The sequence below is a fragment of the Pipra filicauda genome, unplaced genomic scaffold, assembly GCF_003945595.2.
Source record: "Pipra filicauda isolate LSUMZ 115617 unplaced genomic scaffold, ASM394559v2 scaffold422_size665910_pilon, whole genome shotgun sequence".
NCBI lineage: Eukaryota > Metazoa > Chordata > Aves > Passeriformes > Pipridae > Pipra > Pipra filicauda.
Genome location: NW_024104557.1, coordinates 515,969 through 531,891, shown reverse-complemented (window position 1 = coordinate 531,891; position 15,923 = coordinate 515,969). Strand labels below are relative to the sequence as shown.

The 15,923-nt window shown below is 48.9% G+C and overlaps 1 protein-coding gene across 1 annotated transcript in view; it reads left to right on the top strand.

Moving 5' to 3' along the window:
• Nucleotides 1-12,789, top strand: part of ADRA1D (adrenoceptor alpha 1D) — a 45,310-nt gene extending 32,521 nt beyond the window's left edge. The window contains exon 2 of the mRNA XM_027712654.2: nucleotides 11,231-12,789. Coding sequence (XP_027568455.1) covers nucleotides 11,231-11,799 — 569 coding nt within the window. The 3' untranslated portion in view covers nucleotides 11,800-12,789. The remainder of the gene's footprint in view (nucleotides 1-11,230) is intronic.
• The last annotated feature ends 3,134 nt before the right edge of the window (nucleotides 12,790-15,923 follow it).

Here is a 15,923-nt window from a genome sequence, read left to right as displayed (position 1 = left end):
ATCACCCTGGCTGTGCTACCCAGAGATGTGCTTGGGGTGCCTCGTGCAGAGTAGGGACCCCCAGCCTCGGACGCAGCACGGGATGCTCCCGTTTGGAGAATGGAGAGCCACGGGAATGCTCCTCTCTGAGCGGCACGACAAGCTTAGCATTGCCCTGGAGGGAACCTAGCAACCCCACAAGGCCATTGTGCCCATTCACATCCTGAACCAGATGGAAATTTTCTTTTTAAAGGCCGCCCCAAGCGTGTTTCCTCTGTTGAGCCATCCAGGCAGGAGTCTCGCTGTGGTCTCTCACATCAGCACATGGATTCCAGCCTCCTTTCTGCTCAGACAGCAACACAAGGGCTCTTGACATGTGAATTGGTTACCCTGACTTTTTTCTTCTCTCAGGAGACTATTTTTTTCTTCATTTGCATCTGGTAAATAAGGACCTTCCTGATGTCTCCCTTTGGATTTGTCATACTGGTCAATCCTTGCTTTTTTTTTTTTTTTTTTATTCTTTTTTCCTAGTTTTATTTATGTCCTTTTGCTGAGTCTCATGATTCTAAGATTTGTTTTCAAGTCCCCTTGGGGGCTGCAGCCAGGCTATTATTTGTGAATCATTAAGGAACAGGCAGTTGGATACACATTTATCTTTCCCGAGCATAGGAAACAATGCAAAAAAAATATTGCCTTTAAGGGAGCCCGTACTAAAAGTCAGATGCAAAAATCCTACATCTTTGTCTTCTCTTTAATTTTGTGACTAATTTCAAAGACCGTCTTCCTGCTGACCCTGCTCTATTCAGCACCGCCTCTGTCCTGAATCTGCTGCCCAGCCCTTCTTGGAGATGAACCAAGCAGCTAAAAAGGTTGTTCCAGGGCAGGGGAGTGTTGAGGTGAGTTAATGGACAGCTTGGTTCGAGGGCATGGACAGGACAATGTCTAACACCAAGCTTGGGGCCATCAGGCCCTCTGTGCAACCTGGTGGAAGGTGTCCCTGCCCATAACAGGGATTTGATGGTCTTCAAGGTCCCTTCCAACCCAAACCATTCTGTGATTCTCTCATTAAAGCATTGCCTTACCCATTTAAAAGATTTATTACAGAGTGAGCTTGGTTTGCAGTATCCAAGCCTAGGTTTTGTTTCAAAATCTCTTTCCCTTTCCTCTGCCTAGTCCTGCCTGAGTAGAGTCCACAGAACTCCTGTTGAAAATCAAGAAGCGGGAAAAACTCATAGAATCACAGAACACCAGGTTGGAATGGACCTCAGGGATCGTCTGGACCAACCTTTCCTGGCAAAAGCACAGTCCAGACAAGATGTTCCAGCACCCTGTCCAGCTGAATCCTAACAGTGCCAAGCACTGGGGAATTCCACCACCTCCCTGGGGAGATCGTTCCAGTGGCTGATTGTTGTCGTGGTGAAAAATTGTATGCAGTAGGAATATCCCCAGGGGTGAGTTGTACTCACTGCCCCTCATCTTTCCATGTGAAAAGGGAGTCACAACTTCTTTGTAGCTGCACGGTGCTACAGGCTCCCCTCAGCCTTCTTTTCTCAAGGATCAGTAAACTCAGTCATCATCCTTTCCTCACATGGTGGCTTCCCAGTGCTTGGATCATCTCTGTGGCCCCTTTCTGGACCCGCTCCAGCCTTTCCACATCTTTTTTTGCATAGTGGGGACCAAAACTGAACACAGTGTTCCAGGTGTGGCCTCAGCAGAGTGTGACTATGACTTCTTTCTCTCTGCTGGTGATGCCCATGTTGGTGCAGGTCTTCCTGCAGGGTGGACCTCGCTTCTGAAGCGTCCACTTCCACACTCCTATGGGTAACATCAGGAAACTTCATCAGGATGCACTTGATCCCAGCATCCAGGTGACTTATGAAGGCATTAAACAGCGTTGGGCCCAGTATGGATCCCACTTGGTGGCAGGTTGCCAGTTTGGGAAGGAGCAGATTGCTGCCACTCCCTGACAGGGGGTGCCTTGTCAGCCATTTCCTCACCCACTGCACAGACCACTTGTCCAGACCATGGCACATCAGTCTCTCCAGCAGACTGTGGGAAACCATGTGGAAAACCTTGGAGAAATCCAGGCAGACAATATGCACCTCTCACACCACTGTGTGCTGCTGGTACAGTTCCCCCTTGCAGACCGTGGTATCAACCCCTTTGCAGCATCAGGCCAGAATTTCTTAGTTATTCCTCTATTTTAAGCATGACTTTCTTCTTTAGAGATCTCTCACGAAAGATGGAAGGTTGTATATTCCATTCAGGGCAAGGAAGTTTTGTGCATGGGACATCCAGGTCCTTGGAAGGAGAATGCAGTGAATGAAATGACCTTCTGGGAATTTGCTGCTGCTGCTTTCAGCTGTGAGTCCCCAAATGAGGGGTCAGTGCCCTCTCAAGAAAGATGGCACATAATGGAATTGGGATTGTTCAGCCTGGAGAAGAGAAGGCTTTGGGGTGACCTAATTTTGGCCTTCCAGTACCTGAAGGGAGCCGACAAGGAAGATGGATAGAGACTATTTACAAGAGCCTGGAGTGACAGGACAAGGGGAAATGGCTTCAAACTGACAGGGAGTAGGTTTAGATTGGATATCAGGAAAAAATCTTCCCTGTGAAGGTGGTGAGGCCCTGGCACAGGTTGCCCAGAGAAGCTGTGGCTGCCCCTGGATCCTTGGAAGTGTCCAAGACCAGGTTGGACAGGGTTTGGAGCAACCTGGGATAGTGGCCCAGGGCAGGGGGTGGGACTGGATGATATTTAAGGTCCCTTCCAAAGCAAACCATTCTATGATTCTGTGATTGAACCTTCTTTGAGCCCCCTCACCTGTCCACAATTAAGTCACATCAGCACATTCCCAATGCTATCCAGCAAATGACAAGTTTAGCTACACTTTGCTCAGGAATCAAACTAATTACTAGACATCAACTATGTTGTTAAAAAAAATAAGAAAATAGGGGGGAAAAAGCCAGTTTATGGTCACAGCCCCCCAGAACGAGGGCTGTAGAGCAGACCAGAGCAGCCTAAGTACTTTATAGGATCTTGCCCAAAGCCTGTCTCGTGCCCCATGCAGTGCCCCCGTGGTCCTACCACATAGTTACTCTCTCGTGGAGTTGTGAATCTCTGGAAGAGCTGGGGGTGTTGTGTGTGGGAGCCCACCAGAGTGGATCTGCAGTCTGAAGCAGATGCTTTGCATTTCATGCCCTGTGATGTGGCACAGGGGCATATGGAGGTTGTTAAGGGTGCAGACCCTGCTGGGACAGCGCTGGGGGGGCTGCACATTCAAGTCTTCATGTTCTTTTGGGGGTGGTCTCTGGAGTGAAGTGTTCCCTGGACCACATTTATCTGGAGGGGTCTGGCTGGACCATGGTAAGCAAATTAGCACTGTGTACAATCCAAGACTCGAAATTATCCGTGAGGTTTCTGTCAGGTAATAGAGCAGATGTGTCTGTGAGACTCTTCACTGTCACCCTGCACTGGTGAAAGTCCTGTCCTGCACAGGAAAGAAACTAATGCACGGGAAGCTTTGGCAGCTTCTCAGAGAGGATCAGACAACCAGACTCTCTAAGGGTCAAATCCATCAGGTCAAATCCAGGTGTAACCTTGGATTGCCATGATGTGGTTGCCCATGAACCAGGATCATCTGAAACCTGATGTGATCCATCTGCCCAGGACAGGCTTAGGACGAGATGGATCACTCCATTCTCACCACAAGATCTATCATCTAAACCACTGAACCCAAGGACCTGCTCAGATGCCTGAATTCAGTTGGGTGATTCACATAAGAGACCCACAGTTTTCAGGAAATTTGATGCCTCAGAAACATCCTCACGGCAACGGTTCCCACCAGTGGTCCAGATTCCCAGGATTGCCCTGAGAAAAGCTCCAATGTGAGCTTTGGGGGGAGTGAAGGGCAATTTCAGTCAAAGTCCTATTGATGTGCTGCAACTTAGGGGAAAGCTTTGGAGACATCACTAGGACCACACTCCTAGAGGTTGGGGGACAGGTTTGGGGGCCATGGATTAGACCAGCAAATGATCAGAACAAGGCTCTGCTGCATTATCCTTCTCTTGCAGACAGGCAAAACACGCTCAGACCTCAGCTTTGAGATCCTGCTTGAGAGTGCTGATGTTTTTCAGAGCCCTTGACACCCCTCAGGCTGATCTCTCCTGCCTTTGCAACCACCCCAGATTAAACCAAGCTTCCCTGACCCCCACCACACCACAGTCTTATCGCCCACTCCCTGGGGACCCCACACGCCAGATGTGCACACCCCACCATGGGCTCTGGCATGGCCAGGGGCTCTCCAACCATGGCCTGGGACAATCTGGGACAGTCTAGAGGGTCAGCAATGACCAGGGGAGTGGTGGCTTCTCCCTGCTTTTCTTCTGGGCCAGCTCAGGGTGCGGAATTGGAGCAGGCAGGCAGTGCCTACGCGCAGAGAGACACACAGGCAGCTCATCGGGGCTTTCACTGGAAAGCTGCTGCTTATCCGTGACATTGTTTATGGGGTCGGCTGGAAGGCTCACAGGCCTGAGGAATTCCACCCGATATCCCAACGCCATCGTCCTCCAGGGAAAACGCCGGAGCCACTGTGGACACACTGTCCTCCTCCCTGCGCCAAGCAGCTCTTGGATCCATCCTGGGAGGGCAGTGAACTCCCTCATCACTCCAAGGCACGCCACCAGCTGCAAGGAGGTGTTAACCCTCTAAGGACCCTGATACGCCTGCAAATACCCAGTGGAGGTGGTCGATAGAGGGTGGAGGAGCAGGATGGGAAAGACTGGTCGGAATCTGAGGCTCCCAGTCACACACAGAAATCCTCGCTGGTATCCAGCCCGCTCTCCCATAGCTTGGACCTGCATCAAAGGGATTAGCCATCACAGGAGCCTGGGAAGGATCTGGCAAGGAGAGAGGCAGGCTGTGTAATGAGCAGAAAGGGGCAGTTCGTGATTACTTTGGAATAGATTTAATTAATTTGCTTTGTGAGAGAAAAAGAGGGAAGAGATGGAGTATCAGTTTGGATCAGATATAAGGAAGAAGTTTATTACAGTGAGGGTGGTAAAACACTGACACAGGTTGCCCAGGAAGGTGGTAGATGCCCCATCCCTGGAAGTGTTCAAGGCCAGGTTGGACAGGGCTTGGAGCACCCTGGCCTAGTGGAAGGTGTCCTGCCCATGGCAGATGGGTTGGACTAGACGATCTTGAAGGTCCCTTCCAACCCAAACCCTTCCTGATTCTGTGATTTTTTGACTCTTTCTTTGGTCAGGAGAGCCCACAGTGAGCTTCAGCAGCTACAGTACCTCCTGTGTCAAGGGTTTTCCTATACTCTTTCCTATTCTCTTGACTTGCTCCTCTGATACACCCCGAGGGAGTCCTTAACCCCCTCCTAAGTCTTTGAGGTCACATTCAGGAGAAGTTTGAGCAATGAGACACCTGTCCCCACCACAGTGCTAATCCTATATATGGATTTCTACAGCTTCCTGACTCAAGAACAGATCGGTTGGCAACTTTTCTTTATTATTTTCCAAGCCCATCTCTGACACAAAGTCCAGACCAAGCAACAGCAACACCCTTGTCAGTGTGAACAGCCCTGTTGGTCCTTGCAATTCCAAGTTCATGGTAGGACAGCACTGGGGCATGACTTTGTCACTGTGTTTTTCCCACCTGCTCTCACGTCTGCAGTGTTTCTGTGCCATGGACTCTTCAGGACATGCTGTAAAGTAGGGACCTTTTAAAACAAAGATGCCCTTGCCAACTGCAGCAGAAAGCAAGCCTGCTCACAGATTCTGGCTGTGTACTGGGAGCCAGGGCCAGAATTTAGATTGGACTGGCTCCATTTTCGTTCACGCATTTGTCTTTTTTCTTGTTTTGCTTTATTTTTTAAGCACTGAACTCTGGGACCAGCAACTCTCCAAACAATCCAGTGATATCACCTTCGAGTGAGTCATGGGGAGGGCAGGGTGGAGAAGTGCAGGCAAGGAAAGATTATGAGATTGTGCTAGCTCAAACAACCCAAAAAAAGTGGGATATGTGTTTGGATAAATGGAGGAGAAATTGCATTCACCAATCACCCATTACACAATGTCACAGCATTGGGGAGCATGCCTGTGCCTCCAGACATTTATACCTGGCTGCCTCTTTCCCAAATATGAGCAGGGTGACCAGGAATAACTAGGAAAAAAAAAAAGTATGAGCACATACTTCATTGCCTCAACTTTTAAACCACCAAAAAAAAATGAAATTTAATCTTCAGATCGTGTTTAGCTTGTGTCTTCAGTCAGTTTGCATGGTGCAAACAGGCTTTCCCTGAGCTCACTGCAGCCTTCTTAATTTCTTGATAGTCCTGATGACAATTATTTAGGGTTACAACAGGATCTTCAACCCTTGCTCAGACCCAGCTCTATCACTAGGATTCAGATTCTGCCAAGATGCAAAACAATCTTTTATAAAATGATGAAAGGGATAAAGTCCTCAAATGGACCCAGCATTATTATTAGGTTTTGTTTATTACAAGGAGATAAAGTCCTCTTCAGGATCTCCACAAGCTGACATGGAGCCTTCTCAACAAGGCAGTGGAAAATAGAGAGGATGAGGCTCTGCGTCCCACCCTACCTGGAGCATCCTGCACTGAAGTACAACCAGGATCCTCCATCCACCAGGAGAGGGAGAATCACTGAGCAGGCAGCCAGGGTGGAGAAAGGGCACCTCAGAGGTCTGCCCCTACTCCCCAGGCTGTCTCTGTGTTTTTCACACGTGGATTTGGTTGGGTTGGATGGAGGCTTCCCTGCTGGGAACACGACCCCCAAAAGCAGCAGCCCTGTTCAGGAACAAGCCAGGTCTCCATTGTCCTCTCCCTGTGAGGGCTCTGGGGTCCCAGATGTTCCAGCATGGCAGGGGGGTGCTGGATCCCAGCACAAATACTGTGGGTGGTGTCAGTGCCCTCCACACCAACACCATCCAAAGGGTGGATGTCCCCAAGGTGGGTGTCACAGCCTCCTCCTTTGGAAAGGATACCAAGCTTTGCCAGGAACTGTGGAGCTGGATGCCCAGGAGAGGTGCCCAGAGGGCTGATTTTGAGTGAATAGGAAGAACTCCTCTTTGAAACAAGACCAGGTTTCACTGTTTTACTGTGCCACAGGTCCTACAATAATTGTTATTCCTGTTCTTTGGCATTGTCCTATTCTCTTACACTGAGATATCAGGCTAAAGTGCTGGTGCATCACTCTGTGTTGCTGTTCCTGATCTTTTACTCCTGTTTTCTATTTCTGGACCTTGGACACATCTTTCTCTGTTTCCTGAGCTCTTCAAGTGTCCACCACTCAATACTGCCTTCCACACATTCTAACATTTATGCTCTTATATAGTAACTCTGACAAACCCCAGCCCAAAAACGCTTCCTCTCTCAAAGTGTTGTTGCATATTCACGTACATGAAAGCAAGACTTAATTTCTTCCATTCTTTACTCACTCTCTAAGTAAGACCTCACAGCCCATCAGAAGAGCCTGATGCTCCAGCACGTACAAAATTTCCAGCCAAGGAGCTGTTCTGGGGACTCCCTGCCTAGTTCTGTTCATCCCAGTGCAAAGAAATGGGGGAAACTGTGGCTGCACTCAGGACACGTCCCTTGCAAGGGCTTATTTGCATGGCAATGAGGATGGTAATGAGCCCCTTGTCTTCAGATGTACACGAGGTTCTAGCGGGTGAAAAACCGGCCAAAGTTGAAATTCAGACGATTCATGGCTTCTCTTTCTTTTCAATTTGTGTTTTGTATCTGGATGCAAAAGACAAAGCACGTAGTACAGAGACTGAATTGTGCAATGAACCACTAAACTCTGGATATAAGTTGTTATTTTAACAAACCAACAGGCTGTTTAAGCAAGCACCAATCTCTTAAGTAGCCTGGCTCGAGCAGTAATTACTAGTTGAATTTTAAAAGAGACCCTTCTTTTATTTGCTTTGTTACCATAGCTTTTTGTTTTCTTTTCCTCTCTCTTGAAGCTAAAAAAAGTGCTGCATAAAGCTGCAGCTCCTCTGAGAACCCAGTGTGCTGCTAACAGGGTTCACAACAACACTGTGAAAGAGTTCAGGGAAATTAGCCCCTTTCTCCGGTGGGGAAACTGAGGCACGAAGCCTCTCCATGACAAGGGAATGAGCAGGATTACATCTTTAGTGAAGTCCTTCACCTGCCTTGCTCCCAAACACACGGAGCTATGGCAGGATCAAGCTGGGACAACGTGATGTTGAAGGCATGAGAGCCAGGGATTGCCTTGCAGAGAGATCAGGGCTCTGTGTAGAGGCTGGTCCCCAGGTGGAATCAAAACATCATAGAATTATAGAACTGTTTCAGTTGGAAGGGGCTTAAAGATCACTTAGTTCCAATCCCCTGCCACGGGCAGGGACACCTTCCTCTACACTAGGTTGCTCCAAGCCCCATCCAGCCTGACCTTGGACACTTCCAGGGATCCAGGGGCAGCCACAGCTTCTCTGGACAATCTGTGCCAGGGCCTCACCACCCTTACAGGGAACAATTTCTCCCCAGTATCCCATCCAACCCTGCCCTCTGGCAGTACGAAGCCATTTCCCCTTGTCCAGGCCTTTATCCAAAGTCCCTCTCCAGCTCTCCTGGAGCCCCTTTAGGCACTGGAAGGAGCTCTAAGGTCTTCCCAAAGCCTTCTCTTCTCCAGGCTGAACACCCCCACCTCTGTCAGCCTGTCTTTGTAGGGAATGGATAGGGTGTGGGTCTGGGCAGGAAAACAAACCCACCCACTGTTCCCAAGACCTGAGACTGAGGAGAGGGATTGATACTGTTCTTGGAAAGCCATGGCTGAAACACATTGCCTGAAGTATCAATGGTTCCTGAGGGTCCACAGTGGTGGGATGGGGGCAAGGTGAGAATGAGGGATGGCTCAAAGCCATGGTCAGATGGAAAATGGAGGAGATGCTTCATGCAGTGCAAAGGGGGGTTGGTCCCAGCACCCCTGGGGGGTTTAGAAGCCCCTGGCTGTCACTCAGGAGGCAGTTTCTGCTGGGGTTAGAATCAGATGTGGTGATTCAAGCAGCATAGAGCCAACTCATAAATCTCACCACTCTCCCCGAAAGAACAAACTCCTTTAATCCAAAACAACCAAGGTGGAGTCATTGCCTCCACAAAAGCTAACTCTGGTGTTAGGGAGATGGCGGGAAAGATGGAGAGAGATTATTTACTAGAGCATGTAGTGACAGGACAAGGGGGTTCAAACTGTCAGAGGGCAGGGTTAGATGGGATATTGGGAAGAAATTCTTCCCTGTGAGGGTGGGGAGGCCCTGGCACAGGTTGCCCAGAGAAGCTGTGGCTGCCCCATCCCTGGAAGTGTCCAAGGTCAGGTTGGACAGGGCTTGGAGCAAGTGGGGCTAGTGGAAGGTGTCCCTGCCCAAGACAGGGGATTGGAATGAGATGGATCTTTAAGGTCCCTTCCAACCCAAACCATTCTGTGGCTCTGATTATTGCTCCATTCAAACTCACTGACTACACCACCAGCAGCTGCACGTTAAGCTGCAAATGCCATTGATTTCCATGAAGCCCCTGGGTATTCCCAGCACAGAGATGTCATTCCTGCTTCCTGTCCTTTTTCAGTGCCTCCTTCAGCACATATTGACAACCAGCATGGACTCCAACCTGGCTTGGATTGGCCTTCAGCAGATGGTTAAGCTGCATGGCCACATCTGTGCTTTCCCTGCCCAACCATCACAAAATGCTGGGATCTGTCTGTCTCCTCTCATGTCCCCATGGTGGAATAGCCCACATACCTAATGTTGAGTCTGCCTGTAATTTCTCCACTTTTTAGGGATGGGTGTGAGGAAGTTTTACTGGAACCAGCACTCTGAGTTTCCTGGATGATGGTTTTCCTCCAGCAAACAGCCTGGGGAGCTTTAATGCAGCGCCAGTCACGAATTTCTGGCTCCTGGCACCTGTTTTACTGTTTTGACACCAGGCTTTTTAGCTCAGGGAAAATAATAATGATATCCAGAGTTAATGTTATTTACTAAAATACAAATTAATGCTCGGTCACATGGCACAATTTGTCATCCAGAGCTAAAATTAAAAGAAATTAAGGCTGACTCAGACAGTTATTTCAGATCTGAGGGGGGAATGCTAAGTGTTGAGGCCATGCGGGAGCAACAGTGACATCTTCTGGCTCCGTAAAAAAATCTCCAGCTTTTTCACCAAGAAAACCACAGGGAAACTCCACAAAAACTTAATAGGGGTTGGGTGGACAAAAGAGTTTTCAAGTGGGAGGGACAGGCTTTGTGGCAGTGGATATTATCTGAGCCACCTTAGCATGACTGAAAATTTGAAGAGAGGGTGTGTGACACTGATGATCCAAAATGCCTGAGCAGAAGAGTTGAAGGGGTGTTGCTCTTCTCTCAGTGCAGGGGACAGGGCTGTATCCACACTTTTAGGCTGCAGGGAAAGTAAAATATGTAGGAAGAGGCAGGCACCAAGAACTGATCCATGCAGACCAAACACTTTTTCCTGTCTGACGTGGAATAGGACAGGGCCTGGCTGCCTTGTGTTGACAAACCACGACACAGAAGCTGTTCCCCAGAATGATGGCCCAGCCTCCCTGTGAGCTGTGTGTGTTTGCACAATGGCTCACAGCTGATTTGGGGGTGCTGGTTCCGCTGCTGGGAGAACTTCTGCAGTGGGGGCTAGGAGAGTCCTGCCAAAAATACAATATTATCCATCACGCTCTCAGGCACAGGGTGTGACTCTTGGGGATGTCCTGTGCAGGGCTTAGAGTTGGACTCGATGATCCTTGTGGGTCCCTCCCAGCTCAGCGTGTTCTGGGATTCTGTGATCATCATCACTGAAGGGTTGATGCCTTCCAATCCTGCACAGGCTAGATCTTCCCTCTGGTGGTAATGGCATTTCAAGTCAAGGACCTAATAGCAGAACTGTAGAATCACATAATGGGTTGGGTTGGAAGAGACCTTAAAAGTCATCCAGTTCCAATTCCTGGCCATGGGCAGGGACACCTTCCACTAGCCCAGGTTGCTCCAAGCCCTGGCCAACCTGGCCTGGGACACTTCCAGGGATGGGGCAGCCACAGCTTCTCTGAGAAACATGCACCAGTGTCTCTCCACCCATCACACCTTCAGTCTTTTCTACACGTCTCTACCTCTCCCAGGTTGGACTGACCACCGCCCTCGCTCCCCCACGCTCCCATCCCCCTCCTCTTCCTCTAAACCACATTTCTTTTAATCTCTCCCAAGGTTCTTTCTTCCCGTCTCTGAAGCCCTCCGAAATTGTCTTCAAGATCATCTTCTGGCTGGGGTACTTCAACAGCTGCGTGAACCCCATCATCTACCCCTGCTCCAGCAAGGAGTTCAAGCGCGCGTTCATCCGGCTGCTCAAGTGCCAGTGCCACCGCAGGAGACGGCCCATCTGGAGAGTCTACGACCACCACTGGAGAGGGGCCTCTGCCAACAGCTCGGTGCAGGACTCTGAGACAGACCTGAGGCCCAGGATTAACACCCTGAACAGCTCCTTCATATTTAACTCCTCCTTCCAGGAGAGAGCCAGTAAGAGGCGAACGCTCAGCTTCAAGGGCTGGAAAATGCTCACTCCTTTCCAGAAACCAGCGTCCACCCAGCTGAAGGAGAAGATGAACAGCCTTTCTAACAAAATCCGGGGTGGCTCCAGCAAAGGGGGGGTGACAGCCACCTACAAAACAGAGGTGGAGTCTGTCTCTATTGGGATCCCTCATGATTTCACGGAAACCATCGACTATCAAACCCATGACTTAACAGACTGCTGTGGGCTGAGAGAAACAGATATTTGAACCCTCTGGAACAGCTCTCGATGGTTTCTTTAGAGGTATCCAGCAGAAATGTGGAGGGATACCATCTGTGGGTCTGTCAGGCAGACTGGAAGCAGCAATCAGGTATAAAATGCAGTTGCCCAAAGGTTATCCAAAAATCCCCCACGTGGCGCTCAGCCCCTTCTGTGGGATTATGGGTTCCTCAAATAAGAGCCAATGGCATATCCCATTTTAGCAAGCCTCAGCAGGAGGGGAAGATGTGGGGTGGATATGACCTTAGGAGAAGAACTGTCTCCCTCCAGGGGATGGTTGTCTTTGACTTTGGAAGAAGCTGTGCAATTAAGGGAAACCAGGATGCCTCCTTTGCCTTAAAAACACCACCGTGAAATCTGATGGAAAGATCAAACCCCAAAAGATGCCAACCCTGCCTTAGTACATGTGATCATGTTTCCATCCAGGAAGGACACTGCCGAGCAGCAGCTTGCAGCTGATCCTTTAGATGATGGGTTGGGAGCTTGTAGGTCTGCAGGGCTGGACAGGACCTCCAGCCAAGCCCTTGGCTCTGGAGGTTGAGCAGACTGGGGTATTTCCAAGCAGGGTGGGGGAATCCTGGCTCTCAGCCATCATCTCTGCAGTGACCACAGCTTTGCCCCTTCCACATAACCTGGTTTTAGGCTGGAGGAGGAGTCCAGATGTCTACACAGGGTGTGCAGGTCTCTCTCCTCTAATTCCAGCCTGTGAAGCATTTCCCATTTCACTTTCCAGTGAAACACTTGCAATCCACCTTGCTTTAGTGCTCATCCATCTGTGATACAGAGAGTAACCGGTTCCTTTTGGTGTCAGTCATCCCCAACCTTTTCTGTCCCCTTCTTGCTCTAGTTGTTTCTCTGAAAAAACACGGGATAAAAATACATCCCAGGGTATTCACTCAGGACGAGAGGAAATGGCCTCAAGGTGTGCCAGGGGAGGTTTAGGTTGGATATTAGGAAAAATTTCTTCACTGAAAGGGTGGTCAGGCATTGGAACAGAGAAGTGGTGGAGACACCACCCCTGGAAGTGTCCAAATATGTGTGGATGTGGCAGCTGGTGACATGTGCCATGTAGTGAACATGGTTAGTGGTTGGACTCGATGATCCAAGAGGTCTTCTCCAACCATAATGATTCTGTGATGCAAGTCCTCAACCATCCTGCTCTGTGGCTCAGGAAAGGTGGGATGGCTGAGTTTGGAAGTTTGCGTTTCCACTGCCCATTGAGTCAAAGCTAAAATGGAACTGATGTGCAGATGGATCTCCTCCCCAGTCAGGGTCATGCTCCTGACTCTTCTCCCAAGGGACTTCCCAAAAACCTGATACATCAAACCTTTGGTTTTGCCTTGGGTGTGTCCGCTAACATGGTCAAGAGCAACGACAGTAAGGGTTGATTTTCCCTGCTCACAGCCCCAGAGTGTGAGCACCCCTCAGGAGGGCACCACGGTCTCCTCCGGGAAACTCAGGGAGTTGGGGCCATGACAGGCCCACCTCGGCCAGGCGACTCAGAAAGTGGTCACCCAAACTCTACTTGGCCCTGTGTTGCAGGCACTGGTTTCAAAATTCAGGCTGGTTTTATCAAACTTCAGATAATGATCATCAGGTTAAGGCATGAGCAGGAGACACGTAGGTGATGGAGGTGAAGTCTGGATCTGAGCTGAAGCAGCTTAAGCCAGGTGACTAAAGAACAGGAACGTGAAGTCAGAAGGTGGAAACATGGCAATGAATGTGTTCCTGGGTGGAAGCTCATCCACATCAGCACTGTCCCCCAAACCCATGAGGAGTCTTTCATGAATGTGCCTACAGCACATGCAGCTGATCAAGGGTGGCTGTCAAAGGAAGATGAAAGGCTCCTTGGCACATTAGAGAGAATGTCACCTTTCTTTCTGCTGTTCATTTGCTTCAAAGTAAAACAAAAGAGAGAGAAAGTTGGACTTTTTTATTTTTTAGTCTTTTGAGCAGTGCATATTGAGACTAGGTATCTGGAGTTGGTCCCATCTCAACACCCTTAACACCCTTTACTTGATGCAGGACTCCAAACTGGACCAATTATTGCACAAATATCAGGAGATTTTGTCCAAATATTTTCCTCCCAGCAGCAAATCCCACCAAGGCACATGGGGCAGCATTGCATTTACACTGAAACCAGACTCATCATGTTCTCCAGCATCTGCAAAACCACCCAGAGGTTCCAGCTGGGGAGGTTCAACCCCACAAAAGCAGGGACCCAACACCCCGTGGGAATTTTTGTGGGGAAATACATCTTTTTTTTTCCCCCATATCTTTGGTTTTTCGGGGAAGTGAGACCCTGCAGTGATGATGGGGTGACATGAAAAGTCATTTTGCATTGTAAGGACTGCAGGTGCCACTGGTTTTCCAGGGAGCTTTGGGGATCCTCATGGGAGGCACTGGAGATGTAGCAGAGAAGGGACCAGGGAGGGGGCAGTCCATGAGTGCATCCATGACCAGAGAGATACATGTACACACTTTACTGTATTTATATACATGGGTCATCTCTAAAATACAAGGCATTCTCCTACAAAGGGGCCAACATCCTCCTATAAATGAAGATTCAGTAAATGTTGGCAAGCATTCCCATAAATGAGTTGGTATTATTGCTTACACTTCTCCCTGACTTTTTTATCTACTCCTTTTTTTTTTTTTTTCCCCAGTTTTGAAACATTTACATTTACAGCCTCCAGCCCCTTGAAAGCATCTGGAAGGGAAAGAAAGATTAGTCTGGAGGTTTGCTGCCTCTCCATCCCAATTCTTTACGCACCTACAAGGGAGAAAACAAGGATAAATATTTAAGCACACATGAACACACATGTCAATGCCCAAACTCTGGCTCAGTTACTTACTGAGTTTGATCTGGCCCCAAGAGATGCCCTAGAAGGTGCTGTAGGGAAGCTTTGAGCTCTGCTGTGCTGCATTCAGGCAAAATACTTTTTTCTCACCTAAGCCAGAACCCTCTCTTTCATTTGGCCTCTTGCAGCAGAAGCAGTGCCAGGACTGGACTCTGGGACTGCTCCTGGAGGGGTTTGATGGGAGCAGACAGGGCTGTCATTGCTGGCAGGGGGAGGAACAACAATGTCATGTAAAATATGACCCAAGTCTGTAAAACTGAGCATTTCTCTTTGAATCCCTTACTTTTCCAAACTCTCCCAAGTTTGGAAACACGGGCTCAGACCTTCAGGAGGTAAATTCGGTCTGATCCCACGGATTTCTCTGGACCCACAAGGGTGTGACCAGCTGAGGGAATGGCCCTGTTTCTCCAAGTTTGCCACACAGGCCGTTCCCCAAAGCACCTGCACCTTGCTTTTGCAGCAGATCTCACCTCATTGCACTGGCTCCATGTCACTATTGCGTTGTCAGACCTTGCTGCTTCAAGGAACTAGTTGTTGATGAGTTTTGGTGTCACTGGACTCCCCTGAGTCCACGAGGGAAGGAAGGTCCCTGTCAGCCTGAGCTGGACTGCAGTTGGGTTGCATTACTATTGTTTACAGCGTGTATATAAGTGTACATTTTCTTTAGCAGACATTGGAATTTTTTATGTATAGATTTTTATTTTTCATCCCCAGACGTATTTATTAGCCAGAGTATTTCTGTTTTGTGTTCCGAGTTCTGTCAGATCGGTGTAAGCTCTATGGAACAGAATGCACATATTTTTGTTTGTTTGTACCAAATACATGCACAAACCTGTCTAAAATGTTGCTGTGAATTGTTGCTGTGTCTGATTTTTAAAACAAGGGCTGTAGGGACTGAGGAAGGGAGGGAGGGAGGGAGAGAGGGAGGGAGGAAGAAACACCTGAAAATTATCCACTCGTGGTTATTTCTCAAAGACTTTTTTTGCAATTTCACAAGGATAATCTTTCTCACATGCAAGAATTTGTGACAAAAGCAAGTCAGGGCAGAACAATCTCAGGGATGAAGGGGTTGCACCTCCCACATCTAGAGAGTAGGTTTAGATTAGATATTAGGAAGAAAATCTTCCCTGTGAGACTGGTGAGACCCTGGCACAGGTTGCCCAGAGAAGACGTGGATTTCCCATCCCTGGAAGTGTCCAAGGCCAGGTTGGATGGGGCTTGGAGTAACCTGGTTTAGTGGAAGGTGTCTCAG